Genomic DNA, 23,383 nt, shown 5'->3' on the forward strand with positions numbered 1-23,383 from the left:
GCTTGAGCTGAATCGACAGGAGATCATTTAACTTTAGAAAGCACTCGCTTCCAATCCTGTAATAGAGAAGAGGAGCAAGGACAGCCAGGGAAAATGCCATGAAATTTGCCAATGACCACTTCCCAATGATCAGTAATCCAATCCCCATATGCCTTTGTCCTCATGTTTGTACACATGGCTGCCAACATGATAGCCCATTGCTGATTTGCTGAAAAAAGGTAAGCATGGTAATCTTTCTAGCTAATATATGATACCTGATGTCGAAAATGTTTAGACCCCCATGCATCTTTGGAGAACATATAATGTGCATTTTTAGCAGCCTCAAACCTTTCCTGCAAGATTTTGTCTTCCAAAACAGCTCCATTGCATGATACATAAAAGTATTGAGATCTTTAGTAGTCTAGTGTAAAAGGGGCAAATAAAACTGAACATGAGCCATAATAATGGATTGAACAATTGTGAGGCGAACATGTAGTGGCCATGTGGATAATTTCCAATAATCCAACTTTTGATAAAGCTTATTAGACACCCATTCCCTTTGTTGTTCGATGGTAATATTCCAGCCCACAGGATACCCGAGGTGTCTGACAATTTGATCATGAGGAAAAATTTGACCAGGCCAAATAAGCGAGTGCCAATCACAAGATTTCAATGGCAAAATCTTAGATTTGTCAAAATTGATATTCAGACCAGCTATCAATCCAAAGTCAGAAAGAGTGCTTATGAGAAGCTTGATTTCAGCAGGACTATTTTGAGGCATGAAAAGAGAATCATCAACATATGCCTGTGCCAAAAAAGATTGTGCTCCAGGTAATTGAAGACCATGCAATTGTCCCAAGTTAGTCAAATAATCCATGTATAACAGCAGCGGATGGGTAGCAATTGCATACAACAGAGCACTAAAGGGGCAACCTCACAGATCTGAACAAAGTCCATGTCTTGGACAAGTGCTTTCCAAGTATGCATTGAGAAGTGGAAGGTGAATATAACAGATAGACACATGGATTAATTTAGGTCCAAAGCCCATCGCGGACATGGTGTTAGAGATAAAATCCTAGTGAACAGTATTGAAAGCTTTGGCAACATCGACTTGCATAATCAAAACATCCTGTGAAGTATATTTAGCATATTCAATGGCAACAAGTGTATTGGAAATGTAGTCATTTATAAATGACAGGCATGAGAGTAATTGGCCTCCAGCTAGCAAAAGTTTCACACAACCATTTTTTAGGAACCAATTTCACTATGCCATGCTTCCAGGAACGAGGCAGCTGCCTTTCTTGCGAGGCCAAATTAATCATTTTAAGAATCATATCTTTCAGATCAGCCCAAAAAGCCACAAAAAATTCCACTGTTAATCCATCCCATCCTTGGATTTACCTTTAGCCAAATGTGCCATAGCATTAGTTGAGTGTCTGAGAAATGCTTTTCACGATCTGCAGCAACCTTTGAATCAATAATTGGGTTGACATGATCCAAAAATCTGGCCTGAGCTTGAAACTGATCAGAGGAAGGCTGCGAGAAAATGTTTTTGAAATGCTGTACACATTCAGCCTCCAGTTGGGATTGAGATTGTGTCCAGCAACCATCCTGTTTTTTAATCCTTTGAATTGATTGTCTTTGTCTTCTTGCATGCAAACTCTTAAAAAAGGATTTTGAAGAACAGCCTTTGTCCAACAAGGGCTTAACCCTGGCTCTAACTTGCCATTTACGAAACTTTCTTTGATCATTTTGAGTCAAGATATTCCGGGCAGATGAAAGAATATCTATCTCATGAGGAGTAAGCTGTCTTTGATGGCTAATTTGAGTGAGGCTTTGACATTGCTGTGTAGCCCGTTGGATCTGATGTCGTAAATCAACCATATGCGACCTGCCATAATCCTTAATGATCATTTGAATGCGGCATACAAAACTCTCCCAGGCAAAATCCAAATCCTCATAAGCATACAACCGAAGAGGCCGGATAGCAAGTAAGATGGCTTCCTGAAATTGCTTGTGTGAAAGGTAGGCAAGTAACATGAAGCATTCTAGCACTTGAAGGCTGTAAATCATTTACTGTTTGAACAAAACATAAGTCCAGTCACAAGGGCACATGATCCAACAGTGGAAGAGAGTAGTCAACCCACAAATTACATGTGAAAGCATCAAACTGCTGTGCATTCAATAGGTACTATTTGTCCAATCTTGCCCAATAATGGGAAAGTGCATTATGATGATATGTGAATCTTAGTGTTTGAGGCTGAGAGATTTTCCACAGAGATTTTCCACAAATCTTCTGCATTAAGAGCACTCTGCATCTCCTCCCATTTCTGAAATTCAGAAGGTATCATATGAGATTTGTGAGTAGTATTATCCCGTGGATGAGGGGACTTATTGAAATCTCCACATATGAAGGCATTTGACATCCAAGCATAATGACTGATGGCATCCCACATTTGTCCGCGCAAAGCCGAAGTTGGAGAGGCACACACAGAAGCAATCTCATAAATATCCTCTTCAACCATGCATCATAACACCATCCATCTGCCATGCTAATCAATAAAAGCCAGGAAATGATGCAAGTCATGCTTGACTTAGATGCATACTCCTGGAAAACTCAAAGTGCCTGCATAAAAAATGTCATATCTTGCAAAGTGTCCTTGCTGTCCAGCCATATCATGCTGATTATGTTCTTGCAAACAAACCACATTTGGATGCATAGTATGTACATAATGCCAAAGTAGCCTCCATTTATTTACATTGCAGAGGCCTTGAACATTGTAAGAAAGACATTTCAAAGCTGTATACATATGTCACTGCAATGCGCACACACACACACACACACACACTTCTATTTTTTGGGTGAAACCCATGTATGCTTATATTACAAGAAGCAGTCCCAAAGAGGAGACATGCAATTACAATATCAGAAGATTTCATTGTAAGACAAGTAAACATAGTAATCTATTTGATGCACAGAGAGGCAATCATAAAGAGATTGCCCGAGGGACATCTAGAAATAGTGAGACATGGAAAAAGAATAATCTCCAAAGACTATGTTATTTTTGTCTTTCCACGAGTCCATAGTGTCCATTATCGAACCCAAGTGACAAAAAGATCAACTCATGTTTTGGTGGTGAATGCCGAAGGGCCCAAAAAGCTTGCCAAAGCAAGCAGTAGGAAACTAGGCTCGGAGACACTGTTGAAAGAAGAAACAAAGTTAGGAGTCACAGGGCAATGCGAGAAAAGATGGAGCAAGGATCCCTTGGGGCTAGACATCTTTGATAGATAGCAAGTGCAATATGTCTTTGTGCCAGGAGCTGTCCAAAGGGAATAACACCAAGCATCCCTCGCCATTAAAAAACCTGTTGACGAAGAGGAAGTTTGCAGGACCAAAGCTGCTGCAATTATTTAGGCCACCATTTAGGATTATGATTCATAGAACAAACCTGATTTTCCAGATGTGAATTCCAAGTAGGAGGCATCAAAACCTATATGACCTTATCACTGAGACATCTGCTAGCCGTAAAGGTTGAGAGGCAGAACCTTGGCGGTTCAAAGTCCAATCGATAAGGTAATAATTAAGCTCCAGCTTTGGTACTGGCAAGAAGCGATGTAGCATTCGGGAAAGATAGTGCCAAAGGGATCGATATTGCATCCCCGGTCCTACTGTCTGGTTGCCAATGGAAAGGATAATAGAGTACACACATACACTTTTTTTTTTGGGGTGAAAATTAAGTTGCTTTATATTACAAGATCATCATCCCAGAATCGGATGATGAGAAATACATCATGATCTATGCACTTTGTCTATAAGCAATCATAGAAAGATTGCTGCAGAGAGCGCCTAAAGAAAGTAAAAATTGAAACCGTGGGATCCCCAAAGACTCGACGATTTCTATCCTTCCATAGAGTCCAGAGCGCCCAGCAATGAACCCAAACAAAAAACAAATCAAACTCTTTTGTCGCTCGGTGTATCCCAAAGATCCAAAAACTTTCCAAAGACAACATTTGGAAATTTGGCTTGTAAACGCTATCTAAGAAGAGCGAGAAAATCCTTAGTGGAGGAGCAATGCCAGAGTAGATGTGGCACAGACTCCCGCGGAGCTAAGCATATGCGACAAATAGCCGGAGCATATGCATATATATATACATACACACATACATACATATATAGATATGTATATTTTGGATGTTGCTTTATATGGTATGCTTGTGAGCATCTATTTTACCGTGTTGCATCCTGATTTAGGAATTTCGACAAGGAGGTTTTGTATGTTTGGTTACTTTTCCATGTATTAGCTTCTTTTTATATTTCAATGCCTTTCATAGTAATGAATTGGCCTTGTGCAAGTAGAGAGAGTCAAAGGAACATTGATGATACACTATGCTTTAGTCACCTCGCATAATGTCTCTTATTTTTTACAGCCTTTTGATTTGTAAAAAAGTTGATGTCATAAACTAAGATCTGCCCTCTACATTTGTAGTGCAAACATATTTTGGTTCTTGAAGGTTGTTGATTTCAGGAAATCTAGCAACATGTGGTGGTATTGCATATTTTCAGGAGGGATTTGCCTTTTCACACTGCACGACATGCAAAGCGCAGTTCCATCTGAAATCCTACATTTCAGAGGATTACTCCTGGCGTAAACTGAAGTTCAGGCTGTTTGTTGCACGGGATATTATTCTTGTTTTTATTGCAGTACAAGCAGTAAGTATGAGATTGGGTGTACCTTAGAACTTTCTGAACAATTATCAGAAGTACTGCATTTGTTGGACGCCAATCTACTATCGTAACTGCTTAAATGAAGGGAGTCTTTTCGTGTCACTAATTAATGTTGAAATGAAGGGAGACATCAGATTGCTTTTCTTGTCACTAAGTAGTTGCTTATGGAGGTATGCAACAGACGATTGCTGCTTTTGGTGGACTCATATACTTATTGGATTCAAGTGGACAATTTCGGAACTCTTTCAGTGATGGCTGGGATAGAGTCCTGTCCAAACATCCTGTTCCTTTTTACTATTGTTCTGGTACGTGCTCTGATTCTGGCTATAGGGGCTTGGTTGCGTATCTTTCAGTTTGAAGGCTGCTTTGATTGACCACAATGCTTGGTAACCCAACCTAAAGTGAATAGCGCATGCTTGGCTGTAATTGAGAGGCATAGAGATGAGGGCAGGGCCTGCTACAAAGTGGCAGGTCGGACAAACTGTGTCTTTAGTGACTACATCCTTGAGTGATTTGTGTTCTGGGAAAGGCGAATAGATGAAATATTGCACATTGAATGGGCTTGACTACCGTGAGAAGAAACTGTTGGGTGCCTGGTTTAGTCAGGAAGTTAATCAGAAGAGTAATGCACTTGCATGTACTTGAACAGTGTGAATCTCATGGGAATGGTTTCTTACAATCAGGATTTTGTAAATAAAAATAGACATGTTTGTGTTCATTTTCAGTTTGTTGCATGGAAATTGCTCCATTTTTGCATTGTTCTTTTCTAACGACCAAATGGAATTGCAGGAGTCTTCATGTTCTTTGTTGTTATAGGCATTGGTGGTTTGGTGGTACATTGCTCTTCTATCAACCGCAGCGATCCTTGCATGGCTGGCTGTCGGCATTGTTGTTACGGCTGGGGAATATTGGATTGCTTTCCAGCATCTATGGAGGCATGTGGTGCACTTTTGGTTGTATTTGTAGTGATCTTTGCCATCTTGGGGATCGCTTATGGGTTGTTAGCTGCAACCATGGCACTACAAAGAATATGGCAAAGGCATTACCATATATTGACAAAGCGGCAGCTGACAAAGGTAACAACCCCCCCCCTTCCCCCTTCTCCTCGGCAACCTCTCTCTCTCTCAGCAAGGGCCTTAGCGAGCCCTTTGCTTCAGTCCTTGTGGCTTGCATGAGTTTTCATTTTCATTTGCTGTACTTTGTCCCATAGGCCCGTTCCTTCTGAGGACGTTAATACATCTTTATTTATTTATTTCTCTCTCTCTCTCTCTCACACACACACACACATACACACTCTCTCTCTCTCTCATAGTTCAAAGAAATGTTTCAATACTTAACATGGGGTGTTTCAAAAATTCAGTTGTATATTTGGGTCTTAATAAATGCAAATTTTATGCCCTGCATACATATAGTATGCTGAAACTATGCAAACTAAGCTAAAAATCCTAAAATGCAAATAGTGCCCAATTATTTTGGAAGTATACACACAATGAAAATGCGCTTTCTCTCTCTCTTTCTCTCTCTCACACACACACACACACATTTTTTTTAGTGAAAACTTCTGATTGATTATATTACAAAAGTAGCAACCTCAAAACGAGGCAGCCAAAATTACATCAACTGAAAATCTCAGTGTATGCTAGATATACATCATGATCTATGCAGTGCGTTTGCAAGCAATCAAAAAAGGATTGCTGCAAAGAACGCTTAAAAAAGCCAAACAAGAAAAATATGGGGTCACCAAAGACTTTACAGTTCTTGTCTATCCATAAAGTCCAGAGTGTCCAATAACGAACCCAAGTAAAGAAGAGATGAAACTCCGGTCTGGGTGGATGAAAACCAAAGAGCTAGAAAGACTTCCCAAAAAGACTCGTTGGGAATCTCCCTTGCAGGCGCTGCCGAAGAAGATCAATGAACTCACAAGAACATGGACAAAATCAGAATAAATGAGGCACAATCTCCTAAGGACTCAAGCATCTGTGACAACGAGCAGGAGCAATGTGTCTACAGGCCAACATATGTCCAGATGGAAAAATGCCCAGAAGCACTCGCCAGAAGAAAATCTGTTGCCGAAGAGGAGTTTTGTAAGCCCAAAGCTGCTTTAATCTCTTTCTCCACCACTTGGTTGGGCGATGCATTCGCCAAATGGAATTGCCTTTCTTTGAAACCCAAGGTTGAGGCAAAAGGATTTTATACAATGCAGGAACCGTAATCTGAGATGGCCTCAAAGGGCGAGAAGAGGACCATGGTGAAGTCAAAGTCCAATCCTTCAACCTGTCCTGAAGTTCCAAAGGAGGAATCGGAGCAAAAGGCAAAAGTATATAAACAATTTGTTGCCACAAAGCACGATAATGAGAGCCCAAGCCATATTATGTAGTTGCCAGAGAAAAAGATAGCACAGAGCCATCATCCTGAATAACATCAGCAACAGAAGTGATGTCCTTGAAAGAAACAAAATAGGAACGGCGAGGTTCCTGTAAAGCTAGTGGAGACTGAAAAACTGTCGACCAGTGAATGCTTTCAGCTCGCAGTGAATTACCGAGCAGAGAGTGTCGACCATTCCATTCCAGATGAGAGAGGACGTGCTTCCAATCAAGAAGCAAACTGGAGACAAAAGGGCAGCCAAGCAAAGTGCGATCAATGCAACCAAATAAGAAATCCCAGTAATTGATTTGCCAGTGACCAAAGGCAGAAATATTGATATGTGTGACTAGAGATCTAATCATAAGAGGCCAAGGTTGATCCCCATGCAGAAATTGCAGCAACATTTTCCCCTTGTGAGCAAGGATATGCACCTGGATATTCATGATGTTCAAACCACCATGCATTTTAGGAGAACAAAGTTGATGCACTGAAAGCAATCGGATACTTTTTCTTCCATGTTTGGAACGCCAGAAGATTTCCATAATGGCAGACATGAAAGAAGCAAGATCTGCCTTGGTGAACATGATCAAAGGCAAGTAAAATTGAATATATGCCACAAGGATGGATTGCACTATCCGAAGCCGAACATGCAAAGGCCAGGTTGCTAATTTTCAATATTCTAGCTTTTTTCGAAGCTTGACCATCACCCAATCAATGTGTTGACGACGAGTGAGACCCCACCCCAAAGGGTCACCAAGATGACGAACAATTTGAGTGGGTGGAATGATTTCCCCAGGCCACAAAAGACTATGCCAGTCTTTAGAATGCAATGGGAGCAGCTTGGACTTTTGAAAATTTACGTGAAGACCAGCTGCCAAACCATAGACAGAGAGAGTCTGCATCAAAGCAGAAAGATCATTCTGTGTATTCTTCGGGGTAAAGAAAGAATCATCAGCATAGGCTCAAGCAACCATGCTGCGATTTGCATCTAATTCCAAGCCATGAAGGGAACCTGTAGCGACGAGATGATCCATATATTGCAGCATAGGATGCAATGGCATACAATAAAGCACTAAGGGGACATCCCTGACGGACCGAACAACGAAGAGTCCACTCATCAGAGAGATCTTCAGAAAGAATGCAAGCTACATTGCCGTCTTTGTAAAGCCAGTAAATAATCTGCTGCATTTTTGTTCCAAACCCCAAAGCTCGCATTGTTTGCGAGATGAATTCCCATTGAACTGTATCAAAGGCTTTTGCAATATCCACCTATAAGAGCAGAACATCGTGATGCGTGTATTTGGCATATTCAATCCCAATATAAGCATTGGCAATATTATCTGTGATATGCCTACGGGGAACGAAGCCATATTGTGAAGGATGCAGCCCATCATGCAAATAACCTTTAATACGATCAATAACCATTTTGGCTATGATCTTGTAAATGATTGGCATGAGTGTTATTGGTCTCCACACACACACACACACACACACACACACATTTTTTTTTTTTGTGAGAAGAAATATTTTATTGCTGTAAAATAATTACATTCAAAGTTACTTCAAAGTGGAGTAACTAGTACTCAACTGAAAATCTCAGTATAAGCTGTATATACATCATGATCAATCAAATGAGTTTGGCTGCAATCATAGAATGATTGTTGCAAAGATCGTTTGAAAAAAACAAAAGATGAAAAAAGAGGATCACCAAAGACTCTATGATTTTTGTCCATCCATAGAGTTCACAGTGCCCAGTAGCGCACCCAAACAAAAAATAAATCAAAACCCTGTCTAGCTTGATGAACTCCAAAACCAGAAGAACCCGCCTAAAGTAACAGTAGGAAATCTCGCTCGAAGCCTCTGTCGGATGAGAGCAAGGAAATCACAAGTGTGTGGACAGTGCCAGAAGATGTGAAGCACAGATTCAGCAGAATGTAGACACCTGTGGCAAACGACTGGAGCAATATGTCTATGCGCGAGCAACTACCCAGATGGAAAAATGCCAAGTATGACTCGCCAAAGGAAAAGTTGTTGCCTAAGAGGGACTTTATAATGCCAAAGAAGATGCAGCCGCTTTCTCCACCACTGTAGTGGGCGATCCATATGCCAAACATAATTTGCTCTGTCAAAAATCCAAGGCGGAAATAATAACACTTTATATAGAGAGGGCACCGTGATATGTGAAAGCTTCAAAGGATGGGCTGAAGAGGAAGAAGAATGTAGAGTCCAATCCTCAAGCCTATTCTGAAGTTCCAAACGAGGTACCGGCAAGAACGGTTGGAGCATTTGTGAAATTTGATGCCAGAAAGGACGATAATGAGCTCCCAAACCATATTTGCTAGCAGCCATAGAAAAAGATAAAAGAGTGCCATCATCCTGAAGTACGTCTGCCACAGAAGAAATGCCTTTGAAAGAGAGAAAATAAGAATGCCTGGGTTCTTGTATGGCCAAAGGAGGGTGGAATACTTTGGACCAATAAATATTTTGAGCCTTCAAAGAATTTCCCGACAAAGAATCCCTGCCATGCCATTCCAAGTGAGATAAAATATGCTTCCAATCAAGGAGCAAACGAGAGACAAAAGGACAGCCTCTGATCTTGCCTTGAATAGAGCAAAAAAGGAAATCCCACTGTGTAGGCTGCCAATGCCCAAAAGCAGAAGTATCAATATGTAATAAAAGAGAGCGGATCATGAAAGCCCAAGGATGATCCTCTTGCATAAACTGCAACATCATTTTCCCCCTGTGAGCATTTGAATATTGAGTATGTTTAGTCTCCCATGCATCTTTGGAGAGCAGAGACGATGCATAGAGAGTAATCTGAGACTTTTCTTGCCATTTTTTGAGCACCATAAAATTTTCATGATAGCAAGACATAAAGGAAACCAGATTTGCTTTAGTGAACATGATGAGAGGCAGATAGAATTGTATGTATGCTATCAGAATGGATTGCGTTATTCGCGAACGAACATGTAATGGCCAAGTTGCAAGCTTCCAATATTCAAGTTTTGCCCTCAACTTTGTGAGCACCCAATCAGTTTGTTGAGAACGAGTGAGCCCCCAACCTATAGGATAGCCAAGATGTCGAATCAATTGAGAAATTGGAACAATTTCCCTAGGCCACAAAAGACTATGCCAGTCTTTAGCATGCAACGGCAATAATTTTGATTTCTGGAAATTGACACGAAGACCAGCAGCCAAACCATATGTAGAAAGAGCCTGCATAATCATGGAGAGATTGCTCCGAGTATTTTTCGGAGTAAAGAAGGAATCATCAGCATATGCTTGAGCGATCATGCTACGGTTGCCATGAATTTCCAATCCGTGCAACATGCCAGTGTCCAAAAGGTGGTCCATATATTGAAGCATTGGATGAGTGGCTATGGCAAAAAGTAAAGCACTGAGGGAACATCCTTGCCGAACAGAACAACCAAGAGTCCAGGTTGTAGAAATAACCCCTGAAAGAATGCAGGCAGCTTTACTATCTTGATATAACCAATTGATAACCTGCTGCATTTTTGTGCCAAATCCCTGTAGGCCATCTTTTGGTGGTTCTAGTGATGCCCTATAGGCCATGGTATGTGCCTTGTAGGCATAAGTATAGGCACTTGTAGTGTTAGTGCCTTTTAGGCCACATAGGACACTTAGTCCTATGTGACACCTAGGACACTTAGTCCTAGGTCTAGGTACAAGTACCTTGTACTTGTATGTTTTTGATCATCTAAGATTTGATGTGACGACTGTTCTACTACGACTGTTTGCTACCTGCACTCTCTCTCTCTTCTATCCGATCCTACAGTGGTATCAGAGCAGGTATTGCTCTTGTCTTCCAGCTCTCCTCAGCCCCCGAGTCCTCCATTGCTCATTGGGAGTCTGTTGCTCTGCTGGTCGTCACATCTCCAGCCTGTTCGAGGATCTTCAACTGCTGTCTAAGGCTTCCAAAGCCATTTTTGTCGCCATAATCTACCTTATTGCTGCTTTCCAGCAGAGGCAACTACTTCTAGGCCCTGCTGCAAATTTTTCGAGGTCTCCTTCAGCACCCGTGGCCATTATTCGCCATTTTTTTGTGCTGCAGATCCAAGCGCCCAGCTTTCGCAACCTCATACAGATCTCAGATCTACCTACGCCACCGTACAGCCTGCACACCAGACATCCGTACTGTCACGTACGGATATCTACGTCGCCGTACACTGCATTGCGTACTGTCACGTATGGAAACCTGCATCGCCGTACACCTGTGTTTCGTACACTACGTCGTACCTGATCCGTACATCGAGCATATTCCGTACCGTACATTGCACAGCCACGTATTGCTCCGTACAATGTACACAGCGTCCCACGTATTGCTCTGTACAACGTACACAACATACCTGTTTGCTGCAGTACGTCGTACACCCACGTACTTGCATCGTACACCATATAGCCATTGTACTTGCGTACCGTACATTGGACAGCCACGTATATGCTCCGTACGTTTTTCCGTATAGTGTCACCTGCAGATCAGCCGTCAACTTCTTGTGCAATTTGGGGCTTTTGCAGGACATTGGCAAATTTGGGGCTTTCAGTTCTTTTCACCTCCTTTGGTTGCAATTTCTTGCAAAAATATTGGAGTTTTGGGATTTGGTCTGCAATTTCTTGTTTAGATTGCAGTACATTGGGTCAGATTGCAGGATATTAGGTTACATTTGCAGGACATTGAGCCAGATTTGCATACATTGGGTCACATTGGCAAAAATTTCAGCAAAATTTGGGGCTTTTCTCCATTTGCCCTCTTTTTGGCCTATTTGCCCTCAATAAATTTGAGGCTTTTGCCAAATTTGCTGTTTTTGCAGTGAACATTGCCTGTCACAATCACATTTGGGTCAGATCTGCATTTGCCCTTTGATTTGGGTCTGAAATTTGCAGATATTTGCTGTCATTTTTGGGACAGCCACCTTTTTGCAGTGATAGTCTTGAGGCTTTTGGGTTTTCAGGTTTTTTTCAGGGTATCACATTTGCTTTTTGTGTGTGTGTGTGTGTGTGTGTGTGCGCGCGCGCAGAAAAGTAGTGCTAGTTATATTGCTTGAAAATGAGAGTACAAGAGGGCCTAAAGGCCAGCGGGCTGCAATCGCAAAACGGATACAGCCCAAGGTAGCAAAATACTAATTACAAGCCTCTCAGGGCATAATCATCGGAGTGTGGACAAACAGCCACGGTGGGGGGGAGTAATGCCACTGAAGACTCTGAGCAGAGTGCTGGAAGAACAGCTCTCGATGGTCCCAGTCGCGAAGGAAGCGCCGTCTCTTCTTCTTCCATTCCCTAGACTCCCCCTGAATCTGATCCCACTTACCCTTGAGCGTGTGAATGATCGTGCTCCAAATGTCCGCCAGGGTCTGGGTAGCCGAAGAAGTCTGATCTCCTAAGGTCTGCGCGCATCTAGAAGTCTAGACATGCCAGCCTGCAATACTCCCTATGATCTCCCAAACTGGGTGCTGAGTCATTGCTCCTGCACCTGTCTCTGTCAGATGCCAAGGGAAGCTGTCCGTGTATGCCCAGGTGGTTTGCGTGATGAAGAAAACTGGATCCTGCCTAGAGAACTCATAAGCCAAGTGATGTCCCATCTCGGTGCTGCACCAGCAAACGGCTCCCCAAGTGACCGGTCCTAGCTCGGGTGCAGCCCCAGCCCTCGCTAAGATCCCCATGACTCCCTTCCACACTGTCTGAGCATGCGAGCAGCTCCAAAGGCAGTGCTTCAGGGACGACTCCTCCTGAAAACACATCTGGCAGTGCCCCTCCTGTCCCATCTGCCTCAGCCAGCTGCCAACTGAAGATCTCGGTCGCTAGCTTGCCCAAAGAGTCTTCCAGAATGTGCGAAGAAAGACGAGAAATATCCCTTGGGCATACCAACTATGTGCCTGTGTGGGTAGCCTGCGTTGGAGAGCCCCAAGAGCACGCCTACCAGTACGCGCACTGTAAGAGAAGAAGGGGGTAGGGTTCTCTGAGGTCTCCAATGGTGGCTAGCGCCACTCTCGTGGGTCCCACTCCACCTCTGTCAAGGAACGGCCCTCCCAGATCCAAAGTCTCCAATCCTGGTCCTGCATAATCAGGGGGTCTATATGCCACGTTTTCCCTTGCAGCCCTATGATGCGAAGGCGTTGCCAGGGAAGCTGGGGGTCAATCACAGCCTCTCTGCTCTGGAGACGGCTATCATCGGCGACAGAGAAGAAGTGAATCGAGGAGTCCGAGAAAAGGCCTGCAACCACCAAAGGAATGCCACGGGGTGTGAACTGCCCTAGCCACCTCTCATCTCCCGGGAGGAGCTGTCTGGTGGTCATGGGAATCCTCCAACCTGCAGGAATGGTAGCATCGATCTCCGCTCGCCAAGCCTGGATCCCACGTGCCGTACCTACTGCTGTTGCCAGCTCGCCTGGGCTCAGCTGGCTGTAGACGTCCCTCCAAACCCGGAGCGAGCGCGCGGGCCCACGCACCCAGAGCGCCCAAGGGATATGGGATCTCTCTCCAAGCTAGCGACCTGTATCATCTGTCACCTGGCTGCTCCAGATCAGGGGCTGTCTGTCTATCTCCTCTCGACAGCCAGGGGGAACCTGGGAGAGGCTGTGTCGCAACTTCCTCCAGACCAAGACGAGGCTATGGAGGAAGGGGGAATGGGGCTGAGTCAGTGGGACAGAAGCGAAAATCCACTGGATAGACGGCTGCCAATCACCCCTCTGTGGGGGGTACACGCGCTAAGACCATGCTGAAGCAAGAGCTTCCACGTCTGCCCTCCTGGGGTCAGACCGCGGATGACTAACTTGCCAAGTAATGCCTGACTCTGTAGTTCTGGATCTATGATGCCAAGGCTGCCCTCTGTCTGGGGGAGAATGACGGTCTGCCAGGCGACCCGGGCTCTGGTGTTGCCGAAACCATCTGAGCCAGACCAAAGGAAGTTCCGCACCAGTCTCCTCAGCTGGGCTACACACGATCTCGAGAAACACCAGCAAGAGGCCACGTACCAAGCGGTGGCAAGAAGGACCTGGTTGACCACAAGGGCCCTGCCTGCCAAGGATAGCCGAGCCGTGCTCCAAAAGGCTAGCTTCCGTCGTATGGAGACTAGGACCGGTAAGAACTGCTGAGCCGGCATGATATCCAGGCCTACCTGGAATCCCAGGTAAGGTGTCGTCTGTCCTCTAGGGATCCAACGAAACCCTTGGAAAATACCCCACTGTGAGCTGGCTCCCGAATCCGTAAGAAAACCAACTGACTTATGAAAGTTGATTTTCGCCCCAGCGGCTAGGCAAAAAACCTCTAGGGACAGTCTCACTCGCTCCAGTGACTCGATATCATCCTGCACACACAGGGTTTGTGTCGTCTGCATACTCGGAGTCCAGAAGTTCTGCCTCGTCCCGAATAGGGAGGCGCATCCCTTGAAGACCAGTGGTACGAAGTGAGTCATGGCCTCCGCAAAAAATAGGAAGAGGTAGGGTGCAAGCGGGCAGCCCTGACGCACTGAGTGCTCGAGGGTGAATCTCTCCCCCATCGTGCCGCTGATGATAACCCGGCTAGAGGCCGACCTGTAGAGGCTAGCAATACCTCTGATCCACTCGTCCGGGAAACCGAACTGAGAGAGTGTACCTTCCAAGAAGGACCAGTCTACCCTGTCGTACGCCTTCTCAAAGTCAAGGAGGAGTATGGCAAGGTGCTGCCCACTGTGCTGGGCCCACTCCGTCGCCTCTGAGAATGTGAAAATGTTGTCCAAAATGCTGCGATCTTGGACAAAACCAGTCTGGGTGTCATGGATCAAGTCATGTAGCAGGGGGCGGATGTGGCTACTGATCATCTTGGCGAGGATTTTGTAGGCAGTCGGGAGGAGGGTGATAGGGCGCCACTGTCTGATCTCCTGACGGTCCCCCCCTTTGGGGATGAGGCAAATCAAGCTTGTCGCAAGGCTCTCTGGCATCTGTCCGCTGGAGAAGATATGCTGAAAGGCTGCGAGCAAGGGCTGGTGGACCTGCTCCCAGAAGGTGGTGAAGAAAGCTCTGGAGAGCCCATCCTCACCTGGGCATTTCTGCCCATCAATAGAGCTCACCGCATCCTGCATCTCTGCCACGGTGAAAGGGGAGAGGAGGGAGTCACTCATGCTAGGCTGCACGAGCGACGGTGTATACCTCCACACCTCCTCCCTGCAACGGCGGGCACGAGGGTCTGGGGGCTCCTGCTGGAACAGGGATCTATAGAAATCTGTCGCCAAGTCCCGGACCTCGTCTAGATCTGTCCTGACACACCATCCTGCACTCTAAGAGATCGGAGTTGTTTCCCTACTGACCTCTGGCCATGAGTCCTGAAGAACTCTCTGCACATCCTGTCGCCTTTCCTAGCTCAAAAGGACTTGGAAGCATGAAACGAGAACTCTGAGCATCGCTGGGTGATCTCCTCTAGCATGGCTCGGGCTCTAACCTCCTGTCGTCTAAGCTCCTCAGAGCCTGGAGAAGACTGCTGCATCCGTTGTATCGAGGCGAGATCTCGTCTGAGACCCCTCTCCTTCGCCCACCACTGCTGCCTGACCTGAATCGCCTCCTGCTGACAGATGAGACTAGACTCGGCAAGAGCCTGAGCTACCTGTGCTGCCATATCCCCCATGGGGTCCCAATCCTGCTCCCACAGGTCCACTATCCTGCTGCGAACCGCTGCTCTGGAGTAGATGGAGTCTGGGATCCGGCATGAGCGTGGAGGTAAGGAGTGAGAGGCTGAGTCCAGGACTAGGATGACTGGGGCATGGTCAGAGAGGGTCGTCCCTGGAACCACTCCTGACTCTCCACCTCTGCTTAGCGCCCAATCGCTGACATAGAAACGGTCCAACCGCTCCAAAAGTCTGCCTCCCTCCCTCCTGTAACCCCAAGAGAAGTCCAGACTCCCTCTCCATCTGCAAAAGGAAGGCTCCCTTCAGCTGTCCCGACCTCCCACAGTGAACAAGGAGTCCCAATCTGTCTGCTCCGCCTGAGCTATACCGAGGATCTCTGGGCCCCGTCCCTGCTGATCCTCTAGGGTCTCAAGGTTATTGAAGTCCCCTCCTACAATCCAAGAATCCATCTCTGGCAATAAGTCTGTCAAAGAGCTCCAAAAAGCAGCTCTTCGTCTGAGGTCGGTCGGGGCATAGATATTGAGGATGCCGATGCAGGATCCCTCAATATTCAAGCCCACCCAAAGCGCTCGTCCTGGGATCAGGGTGCCAAAACCATACACATGCTGAACTAGAGAAGCGTCGATGGAGGTACAAACACCCCCGCTCCTCCCGTGCTCGCCAATCGAAGGTTCCCAGTAGGTGTGGGAGCGTCCTGTGAGGACCTTCCCACAAATACTGGTCTGAGAAGCCGAAAGCTTGTGTTCCTGCAATAGGAGCACATCTACCCTTTCCACCAAGGCTGGCTGAAGCTCCTGTCTGAGCACCATCTTCCTAGGGCCGCGGGTTCCTTATGAGTGGAACCCGTTGACGTTCCAAGAGATAATGCGTATACTCATGAAGAGGGGAGATGGGCCACAAACAGCTGTCTGCTTGCGGTCGATGTCGAGGTGGTCGGAGGATGTCCAGTGTGCAGTCGAAGGCGCTTTTGTGAGGGTTTCGAAGGAGAGGCCGGATCATCGGACCCATCCTCTAAAACCTTCAACAGAGGGGAGAGGCCCTTCGTCCCATGGTGGTAAGCTCTCTCTAACCAATTCGACGCCTCTGCCAGGGAAATACTGTAGAAACCCGCTACCTCTGAGGTCCTCCACGGGTGGAGCCCTTCCGCGTAGACCCACTCCAGAGGCGGTCGAATAATGATCAAAAGGCAGAATCGTTTGGCATTGTGACGCCATCGTAGACGAACGTCACCCTCCTTCCCCTGCTGCTGAAGAAGATCCGCTGCTTTGCTACTGATCCAGTCCTGCACCTGCTCCTGGGACTGATCTCGAATTGTCTCCCAAACGTTTTCATTCGTCCATTGCTCATTCCCGTCACTGGTGATAGTGAAGGAATAGCTAGGACCATCGTGGGGGGCAAGGACGGACACCTTACCCCCCGCCCCCTTTCGGAGGAAGAAGATGCTGATGTCTAGGCATGCAGGGAAGGAGCCAATACCCGCTACATCCAAATAATCCCAAGGTCTTGCTCGGTAAAACTCCAAAGGTAGAGCTCTAGGAGCAGCCCTTGGGTGTGGGGACGAGGATGAGGAGTCTGAACCAGAGAGAGGGGTGCTGGCTGTCGAACAAGCTGGAGTGGTACTGGCCATCTGCGGGGAAGGGCCTCTCCCCTCCACCGGGCCAGGAGGGATAGGCGCGGGGGAGGTCTGTGCTGGCTTCGGGGCCGCAGGTGGTGCAGGCGGAGGGGGGGTTCCCTCGGGATCATGCTCGAGGGAGAGGGGGGGGCTGAAACCAACGGTGCTGGGGGGGATCCTGGAGGGGGGGGAGGTGGGGGGACCGAGGAGGAGGGGGAGGGGAGGGGGGGCGGGGTGAAGGATGAGGGGGAGGCTGGCTGATCTTCTCCTTCCCCTTACCGGGCTGCTGCTGATTGGTGACCACAGGGGGCTCTTGTTGTAGATGGGAAGGCTTTTTTGGTCCTGTTTTGTTTCCTTTCCATTTTCTTTTGACTTCAATCCAGCCTTCCCCTTCGGGAGGGGGTGTCGATGCCTGGCGGGGGGAATCCTGAGTTGCCTGGATGGGGGCCTTCTGAGGTTCTCTCCTCGTGAAGCGAGGGCAGGAGCGCGCCTGGTGCCCGAAGCCGTGGCATCTTAGACACTGATCTGGGCGACCAGTGACCATAATGCGCTGCGTCACCACACCTGAGTCTATCTTAATCTCGAACTCAGAGGGGATACTCTGCGGATCTAGGACTGCCACTTTGACATGTGGCACCCCTTGGGCTGCCGCCGCATCAACAAAGGTGTCTTGCATGAGCCAGCCAAAGTGCGCCCCTAGGTCCTTGATGATCGGGTGAAGCTCGGTTGCGAGGCCTGGGAAAATGAGGGTAACTGGATGGCGAGGAATGCGGAAGCGGGCATCGAAGTCCGCTACACTGAAACCCCTATACCATGGGACCATAAGGATGATCTTCCCAACCACAGAAGTAGGGGACCGTCGGACCATATCGCTCGCAGCCTGTACTGAGGAGAGCTTGAGCCAGAAGATACCACGTCCCATGAGTGCAACCTCCTCAATGTGGCTGTCCTCAAGGTAGAGGGTGGACTGCAACCAGTCCCTGATGTCTGCTCGTGAAGGGGCGTAGCCAATGACTCTCCCATAAAAGGATGTCTGGGAGAAGTCCGTGGCGGCCTGCTTCACCAAGGAGACCTGATGCTCTGTCAGTGTTATGCGGTAGGCTGATGGAGGGGGGGGTCCGTCTGGGCCACCGGTTCCAGGCTCATGGCCGCCATACCGCACCGACAAACTGCGAACGCTCCAAAAGGCGGGGGAATGAAAGGAAATGGCAGAGACGAAGGAGGGGGGAGTGGTACGGAGGCGGGGGAGGACAGAGGAAGGGATGAAGAGGTATGGGGAAGCGGGAGGGGGAGAGGTGGTGGAGAGGGAGCGAGTGGTGGAGGGTGAAGGAAGGACGATGGAGGGCGGGGGGGCAGCGTAGCGCAGGGCGGGGAAGACGAGGAGGGAAAGGGAGGGGGTATGGCAGTGTAGCGCGAGAGGGGGCGGGGAGGAGAGGCGAGGTAGGAGGGGAAAAGGAGGGGGCAGCATTGCGCAGCAGCAGGGAGGGGGAGGAGGGGGCGGGGGGGGTGGTAGCGCAACGCGAGGGGGGGGAGGCGGGGAGAGGACGGAGGGGCGGAGAATGGAGGAGAGGGGGGGGGATGGCGGGCGGAGAGGGGGACGGAGGAGCGCGACGGGAGGCAACGAAGAAGGAGGGGGGGGGGAGAGGGGGCCGCGCAGCGCGAGGGGGGAGGTAGACGGGAGCGGGGGAGGGGGGGCATTCGCAGGAGCCTGCACTGCCTTGGTCGCTATAGTATATCACATCTGCTATGGCTAGGAACAATCAAGATTTATTTGGAGTTCTTGGTGAAGATGATAAGTTTGATGGCACCAACTATCCGATGTGGTCTTATCTCATGAAACATATTCTTGTTGCAAAGCATTTGTGGAATATTGTTTCTGGGACTGATCTAAGGCCAGCCAGTGCTACAGTGGTTGCCTCTACTGCTGGTCCTTCTGCAGGGGGTACTCCTCCTGATGCCTCTTCCTCTAGCACTCCTGTTGCTGCTCTTCCAACTCAAGAACAGTCAAGATGGGATGCAAGAGATGCAAATGCACATTCATGCATTGCTTTATCATGCAAGAGAATCATTATTCCACACATCCAGTCTTGCAGGACAGTTAAGGATGCTTGGGATAAATTGGCTTCTCTCTATCAGATTCGCAATGAAGCTCGTGTTGCATATTTGAGAAGGCAATTACAGGAAGTCAATATAAATGAAGGTGAGTCAATGGATGCATACTTGACAAAGGTCAAGGACCTCATGGAACATCTTGCCAACATTGATGAGGTGGTGCCAAATTCATAGCTTGTCAGTACCACATTGAATGGACTGCCAGATACATATCAAGGGTTTGCTACAACCCTTGGATTAGTGGCCATGGGTAATCCAGACCACTATTCTTTTGATCAGCTAGTTACTTTGCTTTTGCTGGAAGAGCAAAGTAGAGCTAACAGACAAGCCATTATTCCTGATCATGCATTTGCTTCACAGCAGACAGGAAGAGGCAAGGCTTCCAAGCCTATGGGCAAGCCAAAATCTGTGCATAGCAGCTGCAATTCCTCCCATGCATCTAAAAATACAGCAGATAAGGCAAAGAAGAAAAGATGCAACTATTGTCGCAAGCCTGGACATGACATTTCAGAATGCAGGAAGCGCATTGCTTCAGAGAAAAAGAAAACAGGATTGACAGTTAATGCCTCACATGCTATTGAATCCCATGAGCCAGCAGATGCTTCACATGCACATGCTCTTCAGGATGATTGGGCATGGGTTGTCCATTGCTCATTTGATCCCTCCAAAGCTGATGCACTCTTTACTGCTAATGATGCTCAGTCCTGGTACTTTGATAGTGGTGCTTCCAAGCATGTCACATCTTGCAGACAGTTGTTCCATTCTCTAGCTGATGCACCTCGAGGGGAGACTATTACATGTGCTAATAATGCTTCATATGCTGTAAAAGGAGTTGGAGATGTGCAGCTCACATCCATTTCTAGCCATCCTGTCACTCTGACAAATGTTCTTTTTGTGCCTGGCATTGAAGTCAACTTGATTTCAATTTCAGCAATTGCTACGTCAGGTTTCTGTGTAATTTTTGATGGCTACAGATGTCTAGTTTATGATCTTCGTGATGACAATGCCATAGTTCTCACTGGCACTTTACAAAAAGGGCTTTATCACCTTGATCATCATTCAGCTGCACTTTCTATTGAAGCATTGGCTATTTCAGATTCACAACTTGCTGAAACTCATCTTTGGCATAAGAGAATGGGCCATCTCAATTATAGAGCTCTTGCAAAGCTACATTCACAGCAAATGGCAAATGATGTACCTTAGACTCACACAGTTTCCAAACATGTGTGCGAGGGTTGTCTTTTGGGGTGCATAGACAGAGGTAAATTCAAACACCTCGCCTTGAATGATGCATTGAAGAATAATCCATCATCCTTGGTTGTCATTTAAGGCAATAACTGGCTGAAGTTCATGCTTGATCAAAAAGACTACACCTGAGAAAGAATGCTCCCCAGCATAGAAGATATCATAGCCACAATAATGACCTGTCTTTCCTGCATAGACATGTTGATTGTGTTCTTGTAATGCCACTATGTCAAGCTGAAATCTATTGATATACAACGACACTGATTTCCATTTCCTACTGTCACACATCCCCTGAACATTAAGAGTAAAGCATTTGATAAGAGCAGTCATATTTACAGATATTTATAGGAGAATAACAGCTATGTACAGCAGCAACCTTCATGATGTCAACCCTGCATTTCTACCTCAGGGTTAGGGCCTCTTCCCTGAGAAGAAATATCCGCTTGAGGAGTGGACAGCAAAGCAGCAACCTCTTCTTCAGGGAAGAGGGTTCTGCTAGCTGTCACTGCAGCCCATGTGATCCCAATTCCTGAGTTGACCTCTAGGGAGTTTCCACTAGAAGATGCACCATTCCAAGTGCGAGGGGGTGGAGGTCGTCGAACAGAAATAACTTTTCTTGGACTTTGCCATCCATCAGTTGGAGGTTTCAGTCCTTTTGCTGAGGATTGAATAGCAGGAGGTGAAGGGAAAGAGACATTCCCATTTGAAACCAGTGGACTTCACATGTCAATGGCTTGATGCTCTGGGAGCTCGGGCCAACAAAGGGCTGTGAAGTAGATGGTCTTCCTATTTGCCCAAGTTTTCTTTTTCAAGATACTAGCTGTGTGTCCATGCTTTTCCTTTGGCTAAGTGGATACTTGGGTCAGCTATGAAGGTTTGTGTGACCACGCATTGGTTACTAGCAACAAACCTAGGCTGAGTATAAGGCTTTTGGAACTGAAATGGATGCTCTTTTGCTAGGCTGGATGGAGAACACTTTCAGTAAGGATTATGCTTTGGTTTCCCCAGGAGATAGACATGGTTGTTAGGTAGAGGGCACACAGTTGGTACATCCTTGTGGGCTGAATATACAGGGGTCAGGAATCCAAGCTTGAGATGGGAAGTATCCTTGGAACCCCTCTCGGGGTGGTACAGGTGTGACTACCATAGTGTTCGCTGTGTTGTGATGCCAATTCTTTTTTTATTTTTTTGGGAGAAAAAAATGGTTTATATTATAAGCAGTTCATAAGATATACATTTATGCTCACAAAATTACAGTTATAGCAGCAGCTCTGCACATCCTGAATCATCGAGATGATAAACCATAACTAAATCAGTCTGAGTCAGTCTCATACTAGATGGAACCCTTGAAATGGCATTCTTGGTTGAAGGTCTTGCGGTGCTCCAGTTCGTGGTTCTTGATCTCCACGAAGAACAGTTTGAGGTCACTATCATAGATCCGCGATGCCTGCTAACCATTCAGAAAACATATATTCTGCATCAGTATGCTTGGCATTGAATTGAAATTCATTCCTGGAAATCCAAACAAACCACAATGCGTGTGCCCGTACAAGTGCCCATCGTGTGTGCTTGACTTTAGATGCATCCCCAAGAAGAATTGCTTTCCAATTGACTGGCTCGCCTAATTGTATCCGCACTTTTAACCAGACTTTCCTAGCTGACGGGCATGCTACGAAAACGTGAAAAACATGTTCTTGAGCTCTTGGACAGCGTCGGCACTTGCCATCACCTTTTCAAATCCTCAGCCCGATTGCATTTGTCCAAACAGCCTTCAGCATGATAAGCCAGATTAAGGTTGACATCTTCTCCGGAATGGCTTTAGCCCAAATATATCGAAATCTCCGCTTCTAGCAAAGTGTAGAGTCAGAGGTGTTCCACTGGTAATTTAAGACAGGGATCATGTCCTCAATATAGTCATAGGGTGTAGGAAGCGGAAGCAAATGGGGGGAGAGTATCCAACTAAACTCTAAGGTGTAATGAAGTATTGAGCCCCCCTTCCACTGTGTGTATAGGCCAATAGTCCCTGTTGAGCTGGCCGACCAGAAAGGCTAAGATGACCGACCCAGTCTGTGGCAGATCTGTTCCTGGCCTGCTGTCTGTCAGTATGCAGACCTTCTTGTGTGCCTGTATAAGGACCTGGTCACCCGCCTTTTTTCTGGGTCCTACCCCAGCCAGTATCCTGCATTCTCATAGGTTTAATTGAACCAGACAGAAAGGATTTTTGATATTAAATAAAAGCATACACACCATACGATTATTCAAGAATATTTAGTAAATTAGGAAGATGGTTTGGAAATGCTACATGGGAAAGTGTAAGCAAACTCAAGAAATGGTTTCCTAACATTGTTGTTGAGGACGTCATCTCTTCTTAAGGGCGAGGAAATGTTACAGCGATCATACTATGGTATAATAACCCCTAAGTGGGGGAGGGAAGGTGTCAGGTTAGGAAGATAGGAGTAAGACAATGGTCATGGGTTAGTTGACCCTAGGGCCTACTAGTGCCTATCTAGGACAGCTAGAACAGTTAGTACCAGTCCTAGCTCCCAGGTGCACTAAGCGTCCTAAGCGGATTAGTGCATATTTAGAAGGTGGCCTTGGCGATTTGGGATGGCAGATGGTGCATCCAAGCGTTTCTAGTTGGTGGGGGATCTTGCTTGAACTGTCGATGGGCTAGATGGTGAACATCCTTTAGCGTTTTGACAGGTTTTGTAACACTGCCAAAAAGGGACAC

At 46.7% G+C, this 23,383-nt stretch overlaps 1 protein-coding gene across 1 annotated transcript in view; it reads left to right on the forward strand.

The window, feature by feature from the left end:
- Positions 1-23,383, forward strand: part of LOC147897233 (uncharacterized) — a 69,314-nt gene that overhangs the window by 43,450 nt on the left and 2,481 nt on the right. The window contains exons 3-5 of the mRNA XM_087380538.1: positions 4,544-4,690; positions 4,887-5,010; positions 5,495-5,781. Of these exons, the coding sequence (XP_087236664.1) occupies positions 4,544-4,690; positions 4,887-5,010; positions 5,495-5,781 (558 nt within the window). The remainder of the gene's footprint in view (positions 1-4,543; positions 4,691-4,886; positions 5,011-5,494; positions 5,782-23,383) is intronic.

Source organism: Dipteris shenzhenensis, chromosome 10, assembly GCF_047967505.1.
Source record: "Dipteris shenzhenensis isolate YYH24624 ecotype China chromosome 10, Dip_SZ_1.0, whole genome shotgun sequence".
Lineage (NCBI taxonomy): Eukaryota > Viridiplantae > Streptophyta > Polypodiopsida > Gleicheniales > Dipteridaceae > Dipteris > Dipteris shenzhenensis.